Below are 23,475 nucleotides of genomic sequence, written 5' to 3'. Positions count from 1 at the left end.
GGTCCTGTGTACATTCATAATTTTAAGACACTCTGGCATTTTTATGTATGGAGAAATTAAATGAAAAAATGTATTTCTAGAACAGCATCACTACTCACGGGTGCCATCGAATCGTGTCGCGATTGTGTCCAAGAAGGTGTTCTGCGGGGCCAGCAGCCCTCTCATCACCGGCATCCTGCTCCGGGTCGACTGGGTCCTTCTGATTCGGCGCCCCGGGGCGCCGCTGGACTCCTCTTCCCGCTGCTCAGAACCAAAGCTCGGCAGAAAGCGGGATGTACCCGGTGCGCATCCCAGCCCCTGGAGGAGCGCACCGATCCGAGAAACCCGTGGCGGCTCCACCTTGACACCGCGGGGGCTGTGACCATAATCGAGCCCAAGACAGAGAGCGAGCTGGAGTGTAAGCGTAAGTGCTTAGAAAATGCGCACCTTCCAGCTGAGCAGTGCGCAAAGGTCAGCGTGTTTTTACGCACAAAAACAAAAGCTGGAGATACGCAACGAACAATAGATGGACGGATGCACTGTGACTTTGTGGTGCTGATGGTGTGTGAGTGAATCTTATAGCGACAAGCTCCTCCTCATCCCTCTCTCTCTCTGTCTCCCTCCTTCTCCCTCTTGGTTATCAAGAGAGAGCAGATGCCGAGTCACATGACGCCTGTAAGGTCCTGGTGATGCGGTCCTCTTTAAAAGTGGAGATGGGGGACAACAAAGAATTGCTTGTTCGTATACTTCTATCTCGGCTGGTTTCTGTTAAAAAAAAAAGTGATAGGCAGGTGCGTTTTGCGTGCGCAATGGCTTTCTTGAACAAACAAACGCACATCCATGACATCGATGCATATGGTGTGTGTGTGGGGGGGGGGGGGGGGGGGGTGTAATGTCTGCATACTTTCTTTCCGTATAACATTTAATAAGTAACTTTTTGTTTTAAATCTACTTGGCGTTTAGTCATCGTGAGCAAGTACGTTGAAGTTTCTACGTGTGATATTTGACTGATGTCACCGAAGCAAGAGTTTAAAAATAGTTGACATCGATGATGAACGATGACATTTAGACATAATCGGCGATGTTGGGCCAAGAAACCAGCCGCTCTTTTGTCTCTCTCCTCAGGTCCACATGGCTACATGAAAGCGAGCGAATAAGGGGAATCATTTGCACAGTGAGCTACTGACATCTAGTGGTTGAAAAGGAACATTTTTAGCAATGAAAACACAGCTTTGATTAAAGGTCATTTTATCGATAAATAATTGAGTTTGTAAGAAAATATTAAACATTGACACAAATACTAGATGTATATATGTATATTTTTTTCTTCTTTTCGTGTATCTCACCATGTTAGTATACATTTGCACTAAATACAAAACTAGCTTGGAAACGATGATAACACGCCCACTCACTCGTACGTTTGCGTCTGATTGGTGGTTAATATTTTTTTCTCTTCGCTAATTGGTTCGCGTCTTGTCATATTGGCTTGAACAAGGAAGCCCGTGACCTGCTTGACTGCTTAGTTCTCCTTCCTCTGAACTGTCGCAGGCGCTCCCAACTCGGGGAAATTGCAGGAATTACACTGCCCTCAACTTCATCCTTTTTTCCCTGCAAAATAAGGTAAGGATCTGCAGTAATTCCCGTTCCGTATTCGTGGCAGATTGTCAAACAGTCGTAATTGCGTCACGACCATTGTCCGCGTCGGCATTGACGCGCTGAAGCAAACCAAGCGATGCTATGAGGGGCTTTTTAATTATTGTAGGGAGATTTACAGTTCAATATAAATCAAATGATTTTTGTGGCTTTGCTTAAGTGACATGTCGTGTGGGGGACGGTTCTTGTGGTGTTTTGATGTTTTGATGTTTGTTCTCTCCAGGTAACAAATAGCTTGTCTTTTTCTGATTGTACTTGAGCTTCCTGTTTGAGTGTTCCTCCTATCAGATCATGGTCTGGACTTGTCTGGACACGAAATGAATCATTGAACCACATAAAAGCTTCTTGTGAGGAAAAGTTCTAAGGAACTAATCTGGTTTAAATAAAACACTGGCGCTAAACCCAGAACTCTGGATGATTTTTAATTAATTATGCTGCTTTTCCCTTTTCAGTTTTAAACGCCCAAGCGGGGGTTTAAAGCTGAGTCATTATTGCGACCACTCCTGAACCACATTATGAATGAACCCGTTCACCAAGATACTAACATCGCCCCTCCCACCATCGCCATATAGCGATGGCTTCGATCCAATCCGCTTGTGTTTCAAGCAGGGGCGGAGCTACGTAGGGGCAACCCCTAGTCACATTCGGACCATCCCCTTTTCGAAGGAAGATTTTGATATTTTATTGTGACTTCTGATTTCTGAATACTAATTGTCAAATAATCTGTCTGCAGTAAAGAACATTTGAGTGTAACAGTAACTGTCATTGAAAATCATTATTTACCGTAACAAGCAAACTCAATGGCTGAGCAATCATTGTTTACCTTACCATGGTTTCATGAGATAGAATGCACACATTTGCAACACTAATAACGCAAACAGAAACAAAACTAAGTAAAAACAACAAAAAAAGTTTAGAATTGTGAAAAATGTGGAGATTTTGTGTCATTGTGCTTTTTATATGTGATTTGAAAGAGCAAGCCATTAATCACAGTACATGCATTGGTAACAATTGATCATGCTGATTGGTTGCTCCCTTGAGAATCAGTGCATGATGAGATCAAAGTAGGAGATGAGGTGATGAAACTCCTTCCATCTCACATGGCCATTCAGTCACATTAAGCTGTCAAAAAATATAAATTAATTTATGAAAATGCATGTGTAATGCATATGTAAAGCATCTTACACATCATAAAGCTGACTGAGAAAACACCAAGAGCAAGAGCAGTTATCTGGGCAAAATGTGCTTGAAGAATCAAATCAACCAAGTATCGATGTTTTTTTTTTTTTTTTTAACCAAATAATTCCATCGATATTTTATCATAATGCCAATGAACTGAGCTACAATTCAGAAACTGTTTAAATATTGAAAAAGATGGCTTTTTTTCCAAAATTTTGACTAGTAATGTACTCATATTTTATGTCATGAAAACTTTGACTGTATATGATGAACACTTACTCATTGGTTACAGAAGAGGTGACAAGTCAACTCAGTGTGGACTTTGGTCCCTTGTCTGACTACTTCCCTGGTTCCAACACTTGTGTTCCACGTGCATTTGCAGAATAAACAATGGCTGCCAAAATTAAGGCCGGTTCTGTGGTGGAGATGCAAGGTGACGAAATGACCCGAGTCATCTGGGAGCTCATCAAGCAGAAGCTCATTTTTCCTTACCTGGAACTGGACTTGCACAGGTAATAACATTATAGACTGCAAGGTTTTTACTCTCACAATGGAACAACAAAGTATAAGCTTAATTAGGTCTGTGATCACATTGGTAACTTAAAGTGATCATAAATTAAGGTGTTGTTCCCCATTGAAATGCATGAAAACAAAAATAATTTGTTCCATCCCCAAAACTATTTGGAGGTGATTGCACTAACATTAACCATTCATGCTTGATTTAAGGGGAAGGTAAGCCAAAAACATCTGCAAATAACACTGGGGAACAATTTGGGGGAATATTTGTTGTTTCATTTTTATGCAGGTTAAAATTCAAACTTGACATTCTGAGTCCAAAAGTGCTAAATTATTTTCTTCATACCTTACCCTCCCGATTATCAGTGGAATGTTGCTAATCTTTTTAAAACAGCAACCAAAAGATCTGATTGTGATTGGAATCATTTACACCAGGCATTTCCAAACCCAGTCCTGGAGGGCCGCTTATCCGGCATGTTTTGGAGGTTTCTGTCCTCCAAACACACCTGATTCAAATGATCAGCTCATCAGCAAGCTCATCGAAAGCCTGACAACAAACCTGATCATTTGAACCAGCTGCATTGGATGACGGAAACATCAAAAACATGCAGGCTACTGTAGGTGGCCCTCGAGGACCAGGTTTGGACATGCCTGATCTACACCTATTAGACAATTTGTTTGTGCAGTCACAACTGAGGGTGGTGGGAGGTATGTCCAGGTCCCAAATAGATGAAAGTTTGCATAGTAAGAATTCAGATTATTAGTGTTGGCTTTGAGCTTTCTGTCGTAACTATGGGCATATATGGGCATACTGTACGTTTGTAAATTCCTTTTTGTTTTATGCTGTTGTATTTTACTTATCAAAGGTTATAACTGTTCCATCTTATTGTTTTATTTCCATACTGTAGATACACAATAATCAAATGGGGATTTATTGTTTGAAACACTTGACGTGATAGAGCATAATCGTAATCCGTTTTAGATTTATTGATGAACAATGAGTTTAAAACAGCTGCCAGACCTAATAACAAAAATTCTAAGTGTAAAATATCTGATGTGCCACAATAGTCTAAACACTGATTGTAAAGTGTCAATGGGCTGGACTTTGGCTTAGGGCAACTTTCATCAATGTTTTGCTCAGCCGTAAACGTTTATTTTTTAGCCTTTGCTCACACACTTTCATTGAATTATTACCCAAACCTATGCTTATTAAAACACTTTTCAATGAGATGACCGTTCACTGTCATACTAGCCACAGCCAACAGTTGCAGAAATCGTCAGAAGTGGGCAGTCCGTCAGCACGGACAGATGGTCCTTCGGTCCGTCACCGAAGGGCACCAGTTTTGCAGACGGACCGGCGAGTGACAGAAAATCGCAATAAAATAGCCAAATAAGAATGTCGGAACGTGTGTGTTTCATCCGTCGTAATCGTTGGCATAGACGTTCCGTCAGATGTACGTCGTCTGAAACGAGAATGTTGAGGTGGTCCACAAGGAAGAGCAAACCCCATGGAAATTTGTACAGGATTCACCAGAGAATCCGCAGAGACGGTAATTGCTAGCATTTTAGAGTCTTGTCCAATCAGCAGTCTTACGGGTTACCTCAGTAGCTGCGAGAGGTAAGAATAATCTTCTCAGACAATCGTAATCATAATGCAACAATTGAATCTTTCTCGCCATTACCTGAAACCTATTTGGTGTGACCATTGGCCAGTACGTCCAACATGTCTGCTGAGCTTCCTCTGCAAAAATCTGTGTTGTCTTGTTAAAAATGTGTTATTGCGTTTCTGACAGACCAGCGATTACGATTTAGTTTGACTTGAAAAAATGGTGGACAGTCAATGACTGGGCATGACAACTGTCAGACTTGCAAAAGAAATATAAGATGGAAATTGTAAGTAAAAAAAAGCTCAGTGTGTAAAGTTTGCACATTCTTGACAACTTTGCAACCTCTTTAGAATTGCATGGCTGAAGAATCTTGAGGTGATGATGTGCCATTCAAAGTACTTGTTAAACCAGATCTTGCATGCTGAACCTCTCCGTCTCAATGCAATGGTAAACTACTAATCATGGGTGTCACATCGCTATGTCGTGGTTCAGGATGGAGAAAGTAGGTGAAAGGTCATGACCGCTCTCAAACAAAGCCTTTTCATGCAACCAAAGTTGGGTCAGCTTGGACATTAATTCCTTTTTTCATGCAACATGCCAGAGGTACAAGTAGCAAAAAAATAAGGTCAATTCGACAATTGCATATATGTAGGTTATTGCCCTCAACACCCTTTGGCTTATTTTCCTCAAATATCTTTTTTTTTGTTTTTTTTTTTTGTTTTAATACATCACAGCTACAGCCCGAGCATACGTTCATAGTTCAGATGAGTGAATTAACTGTGTTGGTTCCATTCACTACTTGTCATTCATTGTCATGCTATAACACAGCTGACTTTACCAGAGATTTATTTGTAGTTGCTTCCCGTCTTAGTCCAGCTTTCAGGTTTGTTGCTGATTAGAGTATTTTGAGATGTGTTTGAAGTAACCAATGAATGCAGACCAAAGTTGCATTCTTTCTCTGATTAGCTCTTGTCCAGTAAATGCCAGATAGGGAATAAAAAGAAAAGTATATAAACGTTTTATTGTCTTTTTTTAAGTAAATTCAACCTCAGCAATACTTTGTTTCACTTGTAGTGTATGTTACAGATGAAATTTAGACAAACGTTACTGAAACCGTCTTCTATAGTTGTAGGGCAGGCAGTTATAAATGTGAACCAACATCCACCAATCAAGAGTCATGTAAAGCATGATAATGCCATCCAGTGGACTTGCTTACTAATCCCATTCTTGTCCCCTGTACCAAACATGATGGCGTAATATAACCAAGGGTTAAATCCCTTGGCTGCCTTTATTATCGTTTTACACTTATATTACTGTGTTGTGTTTCAATTGCAGTGTAACTGTAGTACCACAGACATGGTGTTAACTTTAAGTGTAAGTACTAAAATCGACAAAAGAATTTGTATGTATGCAGACAAAAGTACCTGACAAATGATGGACCAGAAAAACAAATTGTCAAAAGTCACCCTCATTGTGGTGGCGGAAGGTTGCGCAAAAATACACCGACGGACCAATGATTACAATTTTGCCTGGCTTGAAAAAAAGACGGACCGACGATGCGGAAGGGGGCGGGGCTCTGCCAAAATTCAGACCAGCAAATGTAGGCAAATGCCCACTTCTGCAAATAAAAAATTCCTAAGTACCATTGTTAGTTTGGGATTGTTATAACAACATTATCTGTGTGTGGAACTTCACAAAAATCACTAAGAAACAGTGGGGTGCCCTTGATCTTTGAATCTTGAAAATTTAATTTGTCAAAAGTCCTAAATTAGGGCGGCACAGTGGTAAACAGGTTCGCCTCAAAGGTAAGAGGTTCCGGGTTCAAATGCCCAACTTTCTTACAATGTCTTTTTCGGAGGTACATAACTTTTCATAAAGAAACAAGAAACAAAACCTCCTGGTCTTCCTCAAGAGTTCCCATGTCATGCGACATAAAAAGTTTTCTCAAATTGCCTGTCCAGTTATGACCTGGGCATGGAAAACCGCGACGCTACAGATGATCAGGTGACGGTGGAGGCAGCCGAGGCGGTGCGGCGCTACAGTGTGGGCATCAAGTGTGCCACCATCACCCCGGATGAGAAGCGTGTGGAGGAATTCAAACTGAAGCAGATGTGGCGCTCTCCCAACGGGACCATTCGGAACATACTGGGTGGCACCGTCTTCAGGGAGGCCATCATCTGCCGGAACATCCCTCGCCTGGTGCCTGGCTGGGTCAAGCCCATCATCATCGGCAGGCACGCCCATGGCGATCAGGTAGGTGTCCATTAAACATTGTGTATTTAAACACCAAAATGTTCCAACAAACGTAAAATTTAGTCGAACATAAATCCGCTAGATGAATGCTAATTTATTATGTGAAATTCAATCTCCACCCCATTTCTAGTTTCGAGGAAGATAACACATTAACACAAGCATGTTTTGTAATGTAATGAGAGAATCTGAAAGCATTGGTACTATGAATGTTGGTCTTTTAAAACCATGCATTTCCATCAAATGCAGTACTTACCTCAATAGCAACGATGGCAAGGACGGCCATCGACCAATGAAGGCAGGAGTTGTAATCTACTCCTGCACAGGATTTGTACCCACTCCGGCCCTTATTGGTTAATGGGCACGCTGGGAACCAATCACGTGTCTTGTAGGAGTGCCGTGATCCGACTGACAGATTAGCTGTGCAGTCTTCCTCACGAAACTCTCACACGCTGTGAGAGGGATGTGAAGGGAGTACCCGCAGAGTGTTGTGAATCTCTTATCTAGATTTCTTTTTCAGTACATTGGAACTTCAAGTGTAAACTATTTCATCATGTTTGGTCAGCTACAAGCTTCACTCTAATTCGACGTCTGATTTCCACTAATCCAAGGGCCGCTGCGGCTCTCCGTGTTCCCGACTACAGCCACGGGATGTAAACAGGAAGGGATAACAGTACAGTTACTTTTAAAGGTTTCATAATTGAAAATTTAAGTAAATATGTGTACTGCAGTAGTTCGAAATCTGGGGAGTGTCCGTGGCATGTGCATTTACGGTTGACTCGTCTGTCTGGCATACAAGGAACCTTCAAATCTGCGAAAGATGAAGCGCGATGTAGCAAGGGATCATTGTATTTAAATATTCAATATTTTAAGTTTTATTGACTCATATTGGTTAATCTTCATTTAGTGTCTTACTGTTCTTTCTCACTTTTTGTACGTCCTTCCATAAAACATTTGAAACTAAACAATATATAGTACAGAAAATGTCAAACGCTATTCCTTGAGATTAAACTGTGAAAAAAAAATTGAAAATGAGGAAAACACAAATAAGTAATATTCTCTAAAAGCCTTAAATAATACCGCAGAAAGACAGTTATGAAGTAATCTTTGACATCCTTTCTATCACATCATAAAATATAGAGCCACATGCAATTTAAGATAATGAAGGAAACTGCTAGGAAGTATGTGGTTCGACTTGATTTTCGAGATACATTCTTTAAAAAATATTTATTACACACTTTGCATTTATTTAGCAGCACACTTAAATGCCAATAAGTATTTTTTTGGTCTGGTATATTGATAAAATTCTTGTTATCAAATAACTCAACATATAACCTGTTTTGAGTTTTTTCCCACATTGACTGAAAACCTTCTCAGTTTCACTCAAAGCATAACAAGCTGTTTACTCTCTCTTGCCGGTTTGTGGTTATCTCTGTCATCATGAGATGTACTGTAAAAGATCATATTTCATAAGCCGGCCTTTGGACCATTATGTTCTCGCCCGCAGGCCAGAGTCAACAGTGCTTTGGCCTCTGAACAAGAACTCTATCTGGGTGAAGTGTCATACGATGTGGTGTAAAGTTGCGCAATTTCTATGAAACGTTCTCTTACATCAAACAGGGAGCATTACTTTAAATGTGAAATTGGTCATTTATGAGTCATTTATTTATACATATTTCAAAATTCCCCTCAGTACAAAGCCACTGACTTTGTTGTTCCCGGGCCTGGCAAAGTGGAGATGATCTATACGCCCGCAAGCGGAGAGCCGATGAAATTCGTCGTCCATAATTTTGAAGGTATGCACCATGTTTGTAGGTAGCCATGAACACTCAAGCACCCGACAGTGCTCACACACCGGTATATTTGTTCCATCTTTTGCATTCATTTACCACAACTACTACCACACAAGTGTGTTATAAACATATATAGATCCCAATTTTCACGTTGCAGGTAAAATCAAGAGGACTGAAAACAATGAAAACAAGAGGACTGCTCTTGAAGACTGAACTTAGCTAGATTGAAAAATAATTACATCATATATAGAGTACATGAATAAAAATAAAACTTTCTCCAGTCAGTAAAAGTGCACAATCAAAAGTGTAAGGGAAATTAAAATCATATCGTTTTATACGACTTAACATATTCCAGTTTCATCAACAAGTAACATCCATTAAAAGCAGTGATGGCATATCATCAATTAAATAATGAACAATCATCATTTCACTTTTCATTCACGAAATCAGATGCTGCTGCAACAGATGGCCACATACACACACACAAATATATATGTGTGTGTGTGTGTATGTGTATATATATATATATATATATATATATATATATATATATATATATATATAGCGGGATAATCGCGAAGTAGCAAGTGTTGTCCTAGAGCCTCACATTACTCCGTAGATCCATAATAGTTTTTTCACTTCTGTTTTTTTTTTCCGCTGAAAACACTTTTCAGTGCATGTTTTATTCCAGAACATGCTCTGATAAGTGTTTTCAGCGAAGTTAAAAAAAAAAAAAAAAAAAAAAACAAGTGAGAAAACTGACGGAACAACAGCTCTTCTGTCATTACTGATGGAACACCGACCTCTGCCAATATTCATTTATATTTGTATGTAGGTACTGGTGGTGTGGCGTTGGGGATGTACAATACGGATAAATCCATAAAGGACTTTGCTCACAGCTCCTTCCAGATGGCTCTGGCTAAATGCTGGCCTCTCTATCTCAGTACAAAGAACACCATCTTGAAGAAGTACGACGGACGATTCAAAGACATTTTCCAAGAGATCTATGAGAAGTATGCACACACACAATTATCTCTTTTCAAATGCAAGGTGGAAACACAAGTCAAAAAACTAAAAGTGGTAGAGCAAAAAAAAAAATAAGACATACCTTTGGTAATATAAGTCTGTTGTTGGGATCATCTCAAGCAAATCTCATCAGTCCCCAGCCGACAGTGCAAATCATCTGCTTTTGTGCTTATCCTTGTTCAACAGGGAATACCGTGCTCAGTTTGAGACCAAAGGTATCTGGTACGAGCACCGGCTGATCGACGACATGGTGGCCCAGGCCATGAAATCGGATGGAGGCTTCATTTGGGCCTGCAAGAACTACGATGGCGATGTACAGTCCGACTCTGTGGCTCAAGGTGACCATTTGTCAATAAAACCGCAAACCAAATCTGAAATGCAGCAACAATTATAAATACAGTAAACTTGTTAAAGGAAGAAAGGTGATGAATTATATTTGGATTATTCCACAATGTCCGGATGACATTCTCTGCCTGCTATGAGGTGAGGGATAGCATGTTTTTCAAGTATGCATTGCACAGCAATGGTGGTGGCACGGTGATGGTAACGCTGTTCATCAGTCTGGTTTCTGTTTGATGTTGTGCTAAAAGGTCACATTATGTTTGTTTTCGAAGTTCATTGGTCCCTTTATCAGTTGTGAAATTTGAGGGTACTTGAAGGAACTTCAGAGGGTACTCGAGATTTTAAATAAAACAAACAAACATGCAAAAAAACCCAAAATAAAATAATTATTAAATTAATTGTTTCAGGAAAATATTAGTTCATGAAACAACTGTTATGCTCAGTGGGTTATTCAATTTCATTATTGTAAAAAGCCAGATTCTCCCCCATACTACTACGGTTCGACCCAACTTAATTTTGTGAACAGATCTATACAATGATCTCAAAAGTTGATTTTTTTTTTTCTATGAACAAATATTTATTTATAATTATTAATTTTTTACAGGTAGGTCTGACACTTTATGTCCATTATTTTGGGGGAGTGACAAATATTTATTAACAAGTTAAAGATTAATTTTTGTGAACAGATCTCTACTTAATCCCAAAAATTAAGTACCGGTACATGATTTATTTTTGTTAACAGAGTTCTACTGTAACCCCGAAACATGAAGCTTTATGTTTAATATTTTTTCTATGGACAAATATTTATTCATTGATTTATTGATTTATTTTTTGAGAACAGGTCTGACACTGTATAATAATTATTTTTTTTTTTGTGGAAAAATATTTATGAATAATTATTTCTTTTTGATAACAAATTTTTCCGATGATCCAAAAGAGAACACTTAAGGTTGATTATTTTTTGTGGACAAATCAAGTTTTAAAGGGTCTAACACTGATGGCATGTTTTAAGTCTTTTTTTTTTTTTTAATTGTGTTTATTTTTACCCAAAAATGCTTTGCACTTGTTAAGGGGTAGTTGGCTGAAAACATAATTCATAGGGGGTACTTTAATGAACAAAGGCGGAGAACCACTGCTCTCGGTCAGCCAGTGGCAAATTCAAAGGCACGCGCAAAATAGCTTGTTGGATTAAAAAAAAAAAGTTGAAAGCAAAACTGCATCAATTTATCTACTTATATCTTAAGTTCATACGTTTCTATTACAATTGGAACTTTTTGACTACTGGAAGTCAAGACTTCAATGAGGGTGTTTTTTTGTTTTGTTTTTCTTTTTAATGAATTAAAAAATGACAAGTCTTAGGATAATTCATATTTTTATCTATAACTTAAAACTAACAGCCCCCTTATGCCTGGTTTCATCAAAACACATCATTGCAAAAATCGGAAAACTCAGTCCCTGATGCCTCCTGCAAAAAAAAACAAAACATGGCTAAAAATTTCTTTCACATTTCTCAACCAATTTAAACCATTTCAACTTTAAACTGACCAGGTCATTCAAGATACTTATGGCGCTATAATGAAATCTGCCTAGATTCAAGCATTTTCACAATAACTTTCCCAAAGTTAATTATATTGTACAATTTTACAGTTTTCCATCATTTTCAACTGATGAAAGCCATTCTAACTTCAAACTGTTCAGCTCATTCAAGGCAAATTGCCCAATTTGTTCATTAATTAATGTCACAGTGCCCAAACCTTTGACCAAATTAAATCCAAATTACGAGATATTTAATGTCTTTTGCTCTTTTTGATCAAAATCAATAATACTTCATTCTAATATTATTTATTTCAAGAATTGTGTCTATAGAAATACCCTTCTTTAGTTGGGAGTGTTGCATAAGCTTCACCTTTAAATGCAATTGGATGAAACCCAAGTAAACTGTCAAAATTAGGGCTACAAAGTACAGTATTGTATATTTTTTATGCTCAAACATATGCATATTGGCGGGTCTTTTTTACTGTACTTGTAGGCTATGGCTCCTTGGGTATGATGACCAGTGTGCTGATCTGTCCTGATGGACGAACCGTTGAATCTGAGGCGGCACACGGCACTGTGACACGCCACTACAGGCAACACCAACAGGGGAAAGAAACCTCCACGAACCCCATAGGTAAGTAGACTTCAGCAATCAGCCAAACACAGGTGTTCTGTTTCTTTGAGAGAATGATCGCAGCATCTTGATCCTCGCAGCTTCCATCTTTGCGTGGACGAGAGGCCTCCTCCATCGGGCGAAGCTGGACAGCAACGTGGAGCTGCGCGTGTTCGCGGAAGCACTGGAAGCTGTTTGTGTCGAGACCATCGAGGCAGGCTTCATGACCAAGGATTTGGCAATCTGCATCAAGGGACTGCCAAAGTTAGTCTCATTAAAAAATGGCTGCAATTCGGTTGTATGGAAATTCTTTAGATATGTGGATGTTTAAATAGCACTTGTAAATAAACCTGAAAATGTATTAGGTCAATTCATGAATCAAATTTGGACATGTCAGTCTTTCTGAGGGTAAGAATTACTGTCCTGGCTAAATGATCAATTTGTTCACAAATCTTTCTCTGCTTCCAGCGTGACGCGTGCTGACTACCTCAACACCTTTGAGTTCCTGGACAAGCTTGCAGAGAACCTGAAGGCCAAGCTGGCCAAACAGCCCAAGCTGTGATGCATATAAATGCCTAACAAGTGCACGCAAGGAACACACACACATCTACACGCACACACACACACACACACACACACACACACACCGCTGCTGCTGGAGCGTCCCAGTTTACATGGGAACAGGCAAGAACAGGCCTTCATCTCTTGCAGGCCTTTGGACTAGAAATATTCATTCATTACTACTTCAAATGGGAAGTGTAAGTGGACTGCGCTGTACTCGAATGATGTACTAATACACAAAATGCATTATTTCACTCTCCAATATAAAACATGGAGATCCAAATTGTGAGTTGTTTTTTTTAATTTGAAAAACAACCACACTATTTTTGTGGTCTTAACAAAAGAAAATGTGGTTCATGTTTTCTGTCCCGAGTGACAGAAAATTGACTGTTTTGTAATTCATTTCAATAATGTTGAAGTGTTTTTGTTTTGACCTCAAATATTGGTTAATCTTAACAAATGAAGAAAATAGAACACTTGTATTAATATATTGTATTACTTTTAATATTATCTTTTTGCAACTTTGTAAAAATATGCTGCCAGAAAATCTCACTAATGTCCATCTGATGTTTTTTTAATGTTTCTTTACAAATAAATAATTTCCATGCAACATTCATTCAAATGTTACGGTTTGTATTGGTATTCTGTTCAATGATTTGTTGATTTACACGTTTTACATATAACAGCAATTTAATACATTTCAGCGAGCTGTTCTGTGTTTAACATTCGCTTTTTTATTTTCATTTCAGTTATCTTAAGCATGTGTTTTTGTTAATTTGAAAAATGCATATGACTGCGTCACTCTGCAGCTCAACTTTCCTCCTTTTGTTGATCTTCGCCATTTTAGAAAATTAGGGGCTCATATAGTCAATTACTCATATACTAATTTGCTGTTCCTAATTAAGCCTATAGATAGCAGGCAGCATTTAGCACACGCAGGTAACAGCGCTGCTGCCCAATGTATTCATTTTTCATGCGGGCCGCACGTTATTGATTTTATGACGGAGGCTGCGGGCCGGATGGAAGTTGACAACGGGCCGCATTTGGCCCCCGGGCCGGACTTTGGATATGTCTGCTTCCGGTGCATTACCGTTTTTAGCATGTGAGCTCCGCCACAGCAAAATTTATAATCGCTAACATCAAAAGACTGATCTGGGGCCTCTTATAAGAGTGCGTAGAATAGGTCTGAAATGTGCTCGTAAGCCTGAAATGGAATGTGTGTGGAATGTGTGTGAGCACAAACAATAGCAGTATTTATGAAATCAACAAACACAAATCCAAAGAAGCTATCAAATAATTGCATACACCTTGATAGAGGGTATTTAGGCCACACCCTCCCTCACTACACAAATACACATAAACTGATCTGCTAATGAAATGTCAAAATTATACAGCCTGGAGTTGAAAATATGCACAAAAATGATGATTATGGTCAAAATGTTCATATGCCTAATAATTATGCACACAGTTTACAATGTACAGAACAAGTCAATAATTTATTTACAACATAAATATATCGTAAAAGTGAGTCATGGAATTTTGCAGGTTGACTTCAGGTTTCACTTCCCACTCAGTGATGTTATGACTGTGACTGTGAAATGTTGTCTGTCTCTGCATGATTAACTGGCGAGTGGTAACTTGATCCAGCTTCTCGTGACACAAAGAACATTAGCCATCCATTCGTTTTCTAGAGCTGCTTATCCTCCCAAGGGTCACAGGCTTGCTGGTGCCTATCCCAGCTGATTTAGGGCAGTAGGTGGGTGACACTCATCTATTAGCCAGCCAATTGCAGGGCACATGGAGAGGAACAACCATTCACGCATCCAATCGCACCATGCATGCCCGGAGAGCACCGGAAGTGTATTTTGGGATGTTAATTTCTTTAGTATTCTGCTAAAAACATTGTAGTAGTTTTTGTCAGAGTAACTTCTAAGTCAGACAAGAGAGACAAAGGCATTCCTCTTGGGCCTCCCCTGGGGGCTGGGGGTTGCTGGGGGTTGCTGGACCTCTGACCGTTTGACCTTATCTAACTGAACCAATGACCGTTTGCCAAGGGTAGACTAAGACATGTAATATGAGTAGTAAAGGAGGAGATAGAGGGGTTTTAAAAAAGAACAAAGGGCCATGTGGGCTCTCGCCATCTTGACTCATGAGCAAGTCAGGCTAAAATCAGCTGTATGAAACTATAGAATAAATCTTTTTCCAACCAAGATGTCTGAGTCCAAGATGTCTTCATTTTCATCACCAACCAGCCTTGCCTAGCGTCAGATTCCGGAAACGCAATTGGGCCAGAACCACGACAAACGTACGAGAAATTCACCACAAACCCACGCAGGGTCGGGAAGAACATGCAAACTCCACACAGGAAGGCCGGAGTGAGGTGGATTTGAACTTGGGTCCATAAACTGTGAGGCAGACATGCTAACCACTGCTCCACCCTCACCCCTCAAACAATTTTATGGATGATATTTTTGTGTTTCTGAAGTTAAAAGAGGAACATTTGGCAAGGAAGAAGAGAGACTAGAAGCAGAATGAGTTCAAGTGGAAGAAACAAGTACAAAGAAAAAGAATTAAATAACAAAGAAAATAATTGTTTCCTCACTTTTCCTAGTACTATACCAGGTTTATAATTCTGTAATGCCGGAGAAATTCCAGATATAACATGATTTATTTCCCCAAGTTTAAACACACGTCTCAACTACTGTAAATCGAGTTCAAGGAGCAATGTCATTTGCATACTCTAGATGGTAGTAAAAGCAAGCATCAGTAAATTATTAAAAGGCGGCCTTGCGAATGCTCTGCTGAAATAATAACATGTACCTGGGATTATCTTGTAATAGGGTCATATACACCGCCTCGGACACATACATTTGCAGGACATGCCAAAGTTTTAGACACAACTTCTCTTTCAATTTCGAAAAGTAACAATAGACACTCATTTTTCTTCAGTAAACTGATCGGTTCCTGCCACAATATGAATTTGAACAATCGTCCACGATATGGAATGTAACAGTTGCCCAAATAGAACTGTTCGCTGTGTATTGATCTGACATCTGTACAACACATCTGAAGATCCCAACCGCATTGATAAAACAAGAAAGTCCGTTAATTAGCCCTGATAAGGCACACAGGGGGGGGGTGAAAAACATTTTGGGGGTCTATTGAAGCTCATCAAAAGAATGCCGATTGTGCAAAGCAGTATTGAGAGCAAATGGTGGCTTTTTTTGAAGAAGAAGAAGAAGAAGAAACTACAATATAAAGTAAGTTATTCAGTTATTTCACCTTCTTTTAAAGTACAGTACCTAACATTACATTTGTTGGTTTATAGTTTTGATGCCTTCAAAAGGAATCTGCAACGTAGATGGGTAAATTGGGTCCAAACTTTCGGCCCGTACTGTTATTAATACAGTACAGTTTCACTTTTCAAATTGAGCTTATTACATATTTGGAGCATTGTGAGGATGTTCTACGATGCTTAGATGCACCTGCATTTTCATGGCCAATGCAAGCCTAGTGCAAAGCAAAGCCTAACTGTGTGCACAGATGGAGTTATCTTCCTTTTGGTATAGTTGTAGATGAGTGCAGGTAGAAATGGACGTTTGTGCCATTGTGGGAGTGAACACAGCCAACTCACTTCCTGGCCAATGGAAGAGGCACCACTCAATCCCTATAAAGTCACAGGAGAGGCAGTAGCAGTCTTTGACTGTGGAATCAGAAAGAGACTCACTGGAGTTCATGAAGAAAATCGAAGTGTGCAAAGTGCATTTAAGACCGAGATCGGAAATCCACATACTAAATTGTCCTTAGGTGCAACTGGGTGCATAAATGGTTGTTCGTCTCTGTGTGCCCTGCGATTGGCTGGCAACCAGTTCATGGTGTCCCCATGGTGAGTAGAAGTACCTGTGGCTAAAGTTAAAGTGTGGCAGGATTTTGCGTGAGACTAAAATTTGATAAGCCTGAAATAAACTATGAACATGCTTAAAACTGACAAAAACTAAAATGACAACCTGAGACAAGAACTATACTAAAACAGGTTGCCAAGAACCCACTGACTTCACCCCATTTAATCAATAAATGTTTGTTTTTATTAGTTGTATACCCCAAAACCTAAATGCTAATCTAACATCACGTTGTATTAGGTATTAATTGTTACATTTCAAAGCCTAATAAAACAGGTTTTCTCTGGCTTGTTTTAAGAATTAAAACTTTCATAGAAAATGAATGAACTTAAAGCTTTTCCCTGATAAATATCACTCCAAATTATTTTACTGATAATTCACTTGGGAGGGATTTTGGGAAATCACTTGTACAATTGTCAAACTGGCAAAAGAATTGGGACTCCTACTTGTTCCATCTTTGGGGGGAAGATTTGCTCAGCTCTTCAAAATATTTTTTTCACTTCATACATACATCACTATACTGTAGAAAGGATGTGCTGATATGGCTGATATAAACACAGTCACTACATCTTTGTGATGCTTTTCCAGGCCAAGCGCTTAAAGGAACGAAAGCAGGTCGAGGAGCATAAAAATAAAGAACAAATTCAGCAAGGTTTCTGCCCATCTAGCTATAAATAATTAAATATGTATATTAGAACAATTTATCTACTTGTATTCAACATCTTACAACATCAACAAGTCTTTTCCTTTTTAGGAAACTTTCACTTCATAGTTGCTGCAACATAGTTTGCTGTTAACAATGCAGACAAGTGAACAAACAGTAGCAGTTTGAGCAGTGTGAAATATTATGCTATAAAAAGACCAGTGACATTTGTTAATGCTTTGTCTACATCTGAAGAGCCAGAGAGAGACTGTTTTAAGGCTGCTGGAATTTACACTTGGTAGTTTTTCTACCTCGTGCAACAGTGCTTGTGCATAGAGCTCCTACAAAATTACCGCTTTAGAGGCCCTAACAAAGTCCTGGCATTTATCCACTTTTGCCTCTCACGCAGCGTATTGTGAAGGTGTGGTGCCTCGTTTCTGGATTAAAATTGAAGCATAATTTGTCCTGCAACAAATAATGAAAGCAGCAAGTAATCATTACTCCTCCTAAAATGTTTTATAATTGCATATACAGTGCCTTGTGAAAGTATTGGCACACCTATATCTTGTTGACATTTTACCAGATTTCAAGCCTTAAATATAAAGATAAAAAGTTGTAAATGTACATGAAGAATCACCACCATGTGGGACATAACTGTGAAGTAGACTGAATTTCAAACTATGTTTTTTGACGTAAACATTTTGAAAACTAGTATGTGCAAAAATGTTATCCCCTGTGAAGTTGATATTTTGCACAACCTCCTTTCACTGCAGTATAGCTTCAAGTCTTTTTGTTTGTGTCTCTATAAGTATTGCACATCTTGAAACATGTACTGTATTTGCCCATTCCCTCTCAACAAAACAGCTTACGCTCTATAAGATTTGAAGGAGAGCACATCAATTTTCAGATCTTTCCGCAGATTATCTATCGGTTTGAGGTCTGGCATTTGATTCAAAAATTTTGATTGTCAACACCTTTAGATGGTTGGTTTTGAAGCATTCCATTGTAAATTCTGGCTTCATGTTTAAGGATTGTTGTCCTATGGGAAGGTGGACCTCTGCCGCATGCGCAGATGTTTAGCAGGCTCCACCAGATTTTTTTTTTTTTTTTTTTTTACCAAGATCGCCTTGTATTTGACTCTATCCATCTTCCTTTCAACTCTAATATTCCTCTCGGTCCCTGCTGAAGAAAAGCAGCCCCAGTCCATGATGCCTCCGCCATTATGTTTGACAGTGAGGATGGTGTGCACAGGGTGATGTGCAGTGTTTGGCTCTTACTTCAATCATGTTTCGCATCCAGCTCAAAAAGTTCACTTAACTCCACATGGGTGGGGTGTAGCTTCTAGCAAACTTCAATTTTTTTTCAAACATTTTAGTGGCTTTCTTTCATAAGCGTCTTTCATCTTCGATAAAAGCTAGATTTGTGCAGAGTGCGACGAATAGCTTGCCTGTGGCGAGATTTCCCCATCTTATCTGCAAATCTCTGCAGGTCATCCATTGTCATCATAGGCCCTCTTGGTTACTTCTATGCTGAGAGTTTTCCTTATTTGGGCTGAAAGTTTAGAGGGATGGCCAGGGGTTGGTAGGTTTGCAGTGGTTTGATTCTCTCCATTTTGATATGATTACGCACACAGTGCTCCAGTAGATGTTTAAAGCATGTGAAATTTTCTAATATCCAATTCCAGTTTTTTTTTTTTTTTTTTTCACTTTTATTTAACCAAAAAAAATCCATTGAGATTTTCTTTCTCCTGTGCATGGATATCCTGGAGAATAGTTTACAGAAGCAGAATTTGGCAAAAGGTCAGGGAGTGGGAAAGAGGAGAGTATAAGAAAGAATAAAAATAATATGATAATAACAATAATAATAGTAATATAGGAAATAAAGAAGTAATAATGACTTTTAAAAATGTTAATGAGAGCAGCAATTCAGTCAATCATTTACAAGAACATCTTGTGACAAGTTGTTTGGACACAGCATGTTTGAAATTTAAAAAAAGTCATGAAAGATGAAAGATGGATGAAGCAAAGTGAAGGACACGATGCAAGAAATTCATGTAAGTATGAAAATGAAACCTTATTGTAGCTGTCGATTTTGTTGTAGATAAGCTCTACTGTATAAATTAACATCACAGTTAATATGGTGTGATGCTTACATCATCACATTTTTCAGTCATAATAATCCTCTGAGGGAAAAAATATCTATGATGCGGCCCTTGAATTAAATGAATTTGACGTCCTTGCTTTAGAAATTATATGACCAAGTGTCTCAGACACAAAATTTTAGGTGACTTTCCACTATTAACTATTGTGAATACATTTAAAAAAAGTTACACTAGATAGTCGGTACTACTATGGCATTTTAGTGATAAGAGCTTCATTTTGGGGGTGTCCTGGCATTCCTTATGGATAGGGTGAGAGAGGCTCAGAGTCAAGCCGCTGCTTCCTCATGTTCAGAGCTGAGGTGGCTTGGGCATTTGCTTAAGATGCCTCCTGGACTTCTCCCCGTTCTTCCTAGCATGTCCCACCGGGAAGAGGCCCAGGGGTAGCCCAGGACACGCTGAAGAGGCTATATCTATATCTTTCGGCTGATCTGGGAATGCCTGTGCTTCAACCTGGGAGAAACAGGAAGAAATGGCTGGGGAAAGGGAACACTTGGTTTCCCTGCTAAACTGCAGCCCCAATGACCCGACCCCGGATTAGATGATGGATGGATGAATGGATGGTTCTTTAGACTCAGTCAATAACAAGAACATTTTGAAGCATATCACGCTTCCACTTCATTACGGTATGCCATATAGAAGGTTCACAGACATGACTTTACCGGCACATTTTTTTAGAGTGCGTCGACGGATGCTGTAGTTGGCAGGATGCCACAAACAGGAAACACATGTGAGTACTGCATAGACGCAGTGACTAATTGCACGCCAAAAGTTGCAAACTCAGCGATGAACCTTGTAAATCTGTCTGAGACTGAGGGGTGGTCACACGACGCAGGAGGAATTAGATCGCTGCGGGGATGAGGAAGGTAATAGCTTTGTGGCGCCTAAAGGAAGCCAACAGGCCCACTTCCTGCTCGCATGCTCTATTTGGCTTTGTCTACCAACCATCTCATCAAGACACACGCAAACACACACGCATGCATATAAACATTTGACCTTTTTAATGTGGTTCTGACTGGGATGCTTGAATCTGTTCTTTCTAAGCTCATTGACTGTGTGTGCATGTGTGTGTGGGCGTGCACGCTGCGCATAGCTCACAGAGGGATGTTATGACAGCTAAAGACTAACAACTTGACAATAACCTCGTAAAAACATGCCCATCTACACGTTTGTCTGAAATTGTTCTTGCAAATGATATTTCTCAAGACTCCATTACAGTGAGAGACTTTTGTTGTTGTTGCCAGAAGCGCCCTGTATTTTACTCTATCCATCTTCCCATCAACTCTAATGATCTATTTTAGTCCCTCCTGAAGAAAAGTAGTCCAAGTCCATAATGCCCCTGCCACTATGTTTGACCGTGAGGAAAGTGCACACAGGGTAGTGTGCAGTGTTTTACTGTTACGGCAATCATAATGTTTTGCATACAGCCTAAAAATAATTCGTGTTTTGCGAATGCCTCATGACCAAACCCATAAAAAAGTGGGCCGTGCCAATCATTACCTGAGCCCTTAGGCACTCTGACGTCATTTTCAGTCAACAGCAAGTGGTGGTACACGGCAAAATGTCAGAGATAGATAAAAAAGGCTGGATTTTACTGCTTAAAGTGATATCCCACAAATGCAATATTAATCAGAGCGCTGTGTTTTAACATTATTATGAGGATATATTTCAACTTGACTTCCCCATTAGAGGGACACTGTGTAAGATTTTGACTGCTTTTCAGGAGGTACTGTAAGTTCTGCATTTACCATTGTCCATGGCTAAAACATACATGGCCGCTTCCGGAGAAGTGCTACCCCCCATATAATGTAATTTAATGATAAGTAGACCCATATTGGAAACATACTGTTGGTCCTTAATGACACATTCATTTGCAAGTCTTTGAAATTTAAAACTACTTAACTGATTATTTTGTCATGAAAAACAGTCTTACACACTGTCCCTTTAGGTGAGGTAAGACGTGTAGAAAGTATATACAGTGTGTGATTTGCTTTATTTATTGATTGATTGGTTTATTGAAAAAAAAATAAAGATATTATAAAATAAAAAAGGAAAATTGAAAGAAAAAAATGTGTCCACAAATAAACACTTGTTCCACTGACAGACATGTGCTTTTTGTTAGTTCTCATTCTAAATAATTTAAAATCACTTGTGCACCGTAAAAAAAAAAAACTCTTTGATTCCAAAACCTTCTTAGTACTGTAGTAAATTGCTCATTATATGTTTTACACATTATTTGTGCTGTTTTGCAATCAACTGAATCATGTAATATGAGCATGTTTAATGTGATAATTAACGGATTTGTTTGGTCTATATATTTTGAATGGTTAAGAATTTGCATAGCTTTTACCGTACATAAAATAAAAAAAACTAAAAAATCACAAATTTGTGGACTTGTTTTTTAATTCTCTCTTATTATGCTGTTCATTCACCTATTTGATGTTTTGTGCTCAAGCACCGAGTCTTGTCTAAACCAAAATGTTGCTTTGGCACTATCTTGTTACATCCATGGTGCCAAGGAACTATATTGTTATTTACTGTATGTAATATAACAGATGTCGCTTTGCTACTCATGTAAACTGTATATATTTTTAGAACAGGTCATATTAAATGCTCACATTGGCCCTGTATGGGCCATGGGCTGACTATTGACCCGCCATAAACATTGTTATTTGGTGTCTTGTCTGTAAGCATGAATGAGTCACATTTTTTTCACACAGATTTGGGTTTTCACAGAGGGTCAGTAGCATGACTCATCATCTTTGCCTCATATTTGTGGCCCTTAATTGAATCAGCATGTGCATCTGGAAGTAGGACAGTTCCACCCAAATAAGTATATGATGCCCCCCCCCCCCCCCCTTCTTTTTTTAATGCTAGTAATATTGCAAAAAAAAAAAAAAAACACGAAGTTGGACCTAAGATCACATTTTAATGAGTTGTGTTACACTTCTTCCAAATATCATATTGTGTGCACAAACAAAATATTTACTAGATGTTAACAACTTCCTCATGTTACCAACGGGTGCTTTTTGATGGAAACTGCATGTCATTGTTTTGTATTTTATTGTTGGCTTTTCTCTCTTCCAAATCACAAAGCTTTTCATTAAACTGAGAATTTACTTCAAATTAAAATTGAGCCTTTGTGGCCACCTCTTGCTTCTTGCAAACTTCCTGCAGACTAAACATACAGTAGACCAAGAAATTAAAACTCCTTATTGGGTATCACAGCTAAGTAAAGGTATATATCATGGCATCATTTTTCAAATTTCCTCAATTAACTGGGATGAAAATTTAAGAGGGCATGTTATGGAAAATGGACATTTTAATAACTTCATATGGAAAAAAAGGGTTTCTGGAATGCCTGACTACTGATCAAATTTGAAATGAAAAATGTGACTACATTGAGCGAGCAATGTTGTGTTATAGTTGGACTAATTTACGTGATAAACATTTCAAATAAAGTTTTTACATCTTTGATATAACCGACTAGGCTCCGTAATAATCCAGGGTCACTTTCAAGTGTTCCACTGTGTGATGTACACATTGTATTGTTGTGTATTGACTGCTTTGATTGTCTTTAGGGGCTCACAGTGGAGTGTGAAGCAGTTGGGGTGAAGATCAGTACCTCCAAATCTGAGATTCTGATTTCCATGCGCTCATCTCCGGGAGGATGACTTCAATTATCCCGGAGTCTTGCTCACAAATGATAGCAGGATGGAG

The 23,475-nt window shown here is 39.0% G+C and overlaps 2 protein-coding genes across 2 annotated transcripts in view; one reads left to right on the top strand and one right to left on the bottom strand.

Moving 5' to 3' along the window:
* The window catches only part of LOC148424068 (voltage-gated delayed rectifier potassium channel KCNH8-like), a 122,670-nt gene extending 122,437 nt beyond the window's left edge, over nucleotides 1–233 (bottom strand). The window contains exon 1 of the mRNA XM_088414928.1: nucleotides 99–233. Coding sequence (XP_088271054.1) covers nucleotides 99–174 — 76 coding nt within the window. The 5' untranslated portion in view covers nucleotides 175–233. The remainder of the gene's footprint in view (nucleotides 1–98) is intronic.
* Nucleotides 234–1,452: 1,219 nt separating this feature from the next.
* Nucleotides 1,453–13,671, top strand: LOC148424067 (isocitrate dehydrogenase [NADP] cytoplasmic-like). Its single transcript, XM_088415715.1, has 9 exons — nucleotides 1,453–1,599; nucleotides 3,194–3,323; nucleotides 6,896–7,187; nucleotides 8,878–8,980; nucleotides 9,813–9,990; nucleotides 10,190–10,341; nucleotides 12,375–12,515; nucleotides 12,596–12,758; nucleotides 12,963–13,671. The coding sequence occupies exons 2-9, from the start codon at nucleotides 3,202–3,204 to the stop codon at nucleotides 13,054–13,056; spliced, it is 1,245 nt and encodes a 414-aa protein (XP_088271841.1). The 5' UTR covers nucleotides 1,453–1,599; nucleotides 3,194–3,201; the 3' UTR covers nucleotides 13,057–13,671.
* The last annotated feature ends 9,804 nt before the right edge of the window (nucleotides 13,672–23,475 follow it).

The sequence above is a fragment of the Hippichthys cyanospilos genome, chromosome 5, assembly GCF_059441005.1.
Source record: "Hippichthys cyanospilos isolate Australia breed blue-spotted pipefish chromosome 5, RoL_Hcya_1.0, whole genome shotgun sequence".
NCBI lineage: Eukaryota > Metazoa > Chordata > Actinopteri > Syngnathiformes > Syngnathidae > Hippichthys > Hippichthys cyanospilos.
The sequence above is the reverse complement of the archived record's forward strand: the minus strand, read 5'-3'. Positions and strand labels throughout refer to the sequence as shown.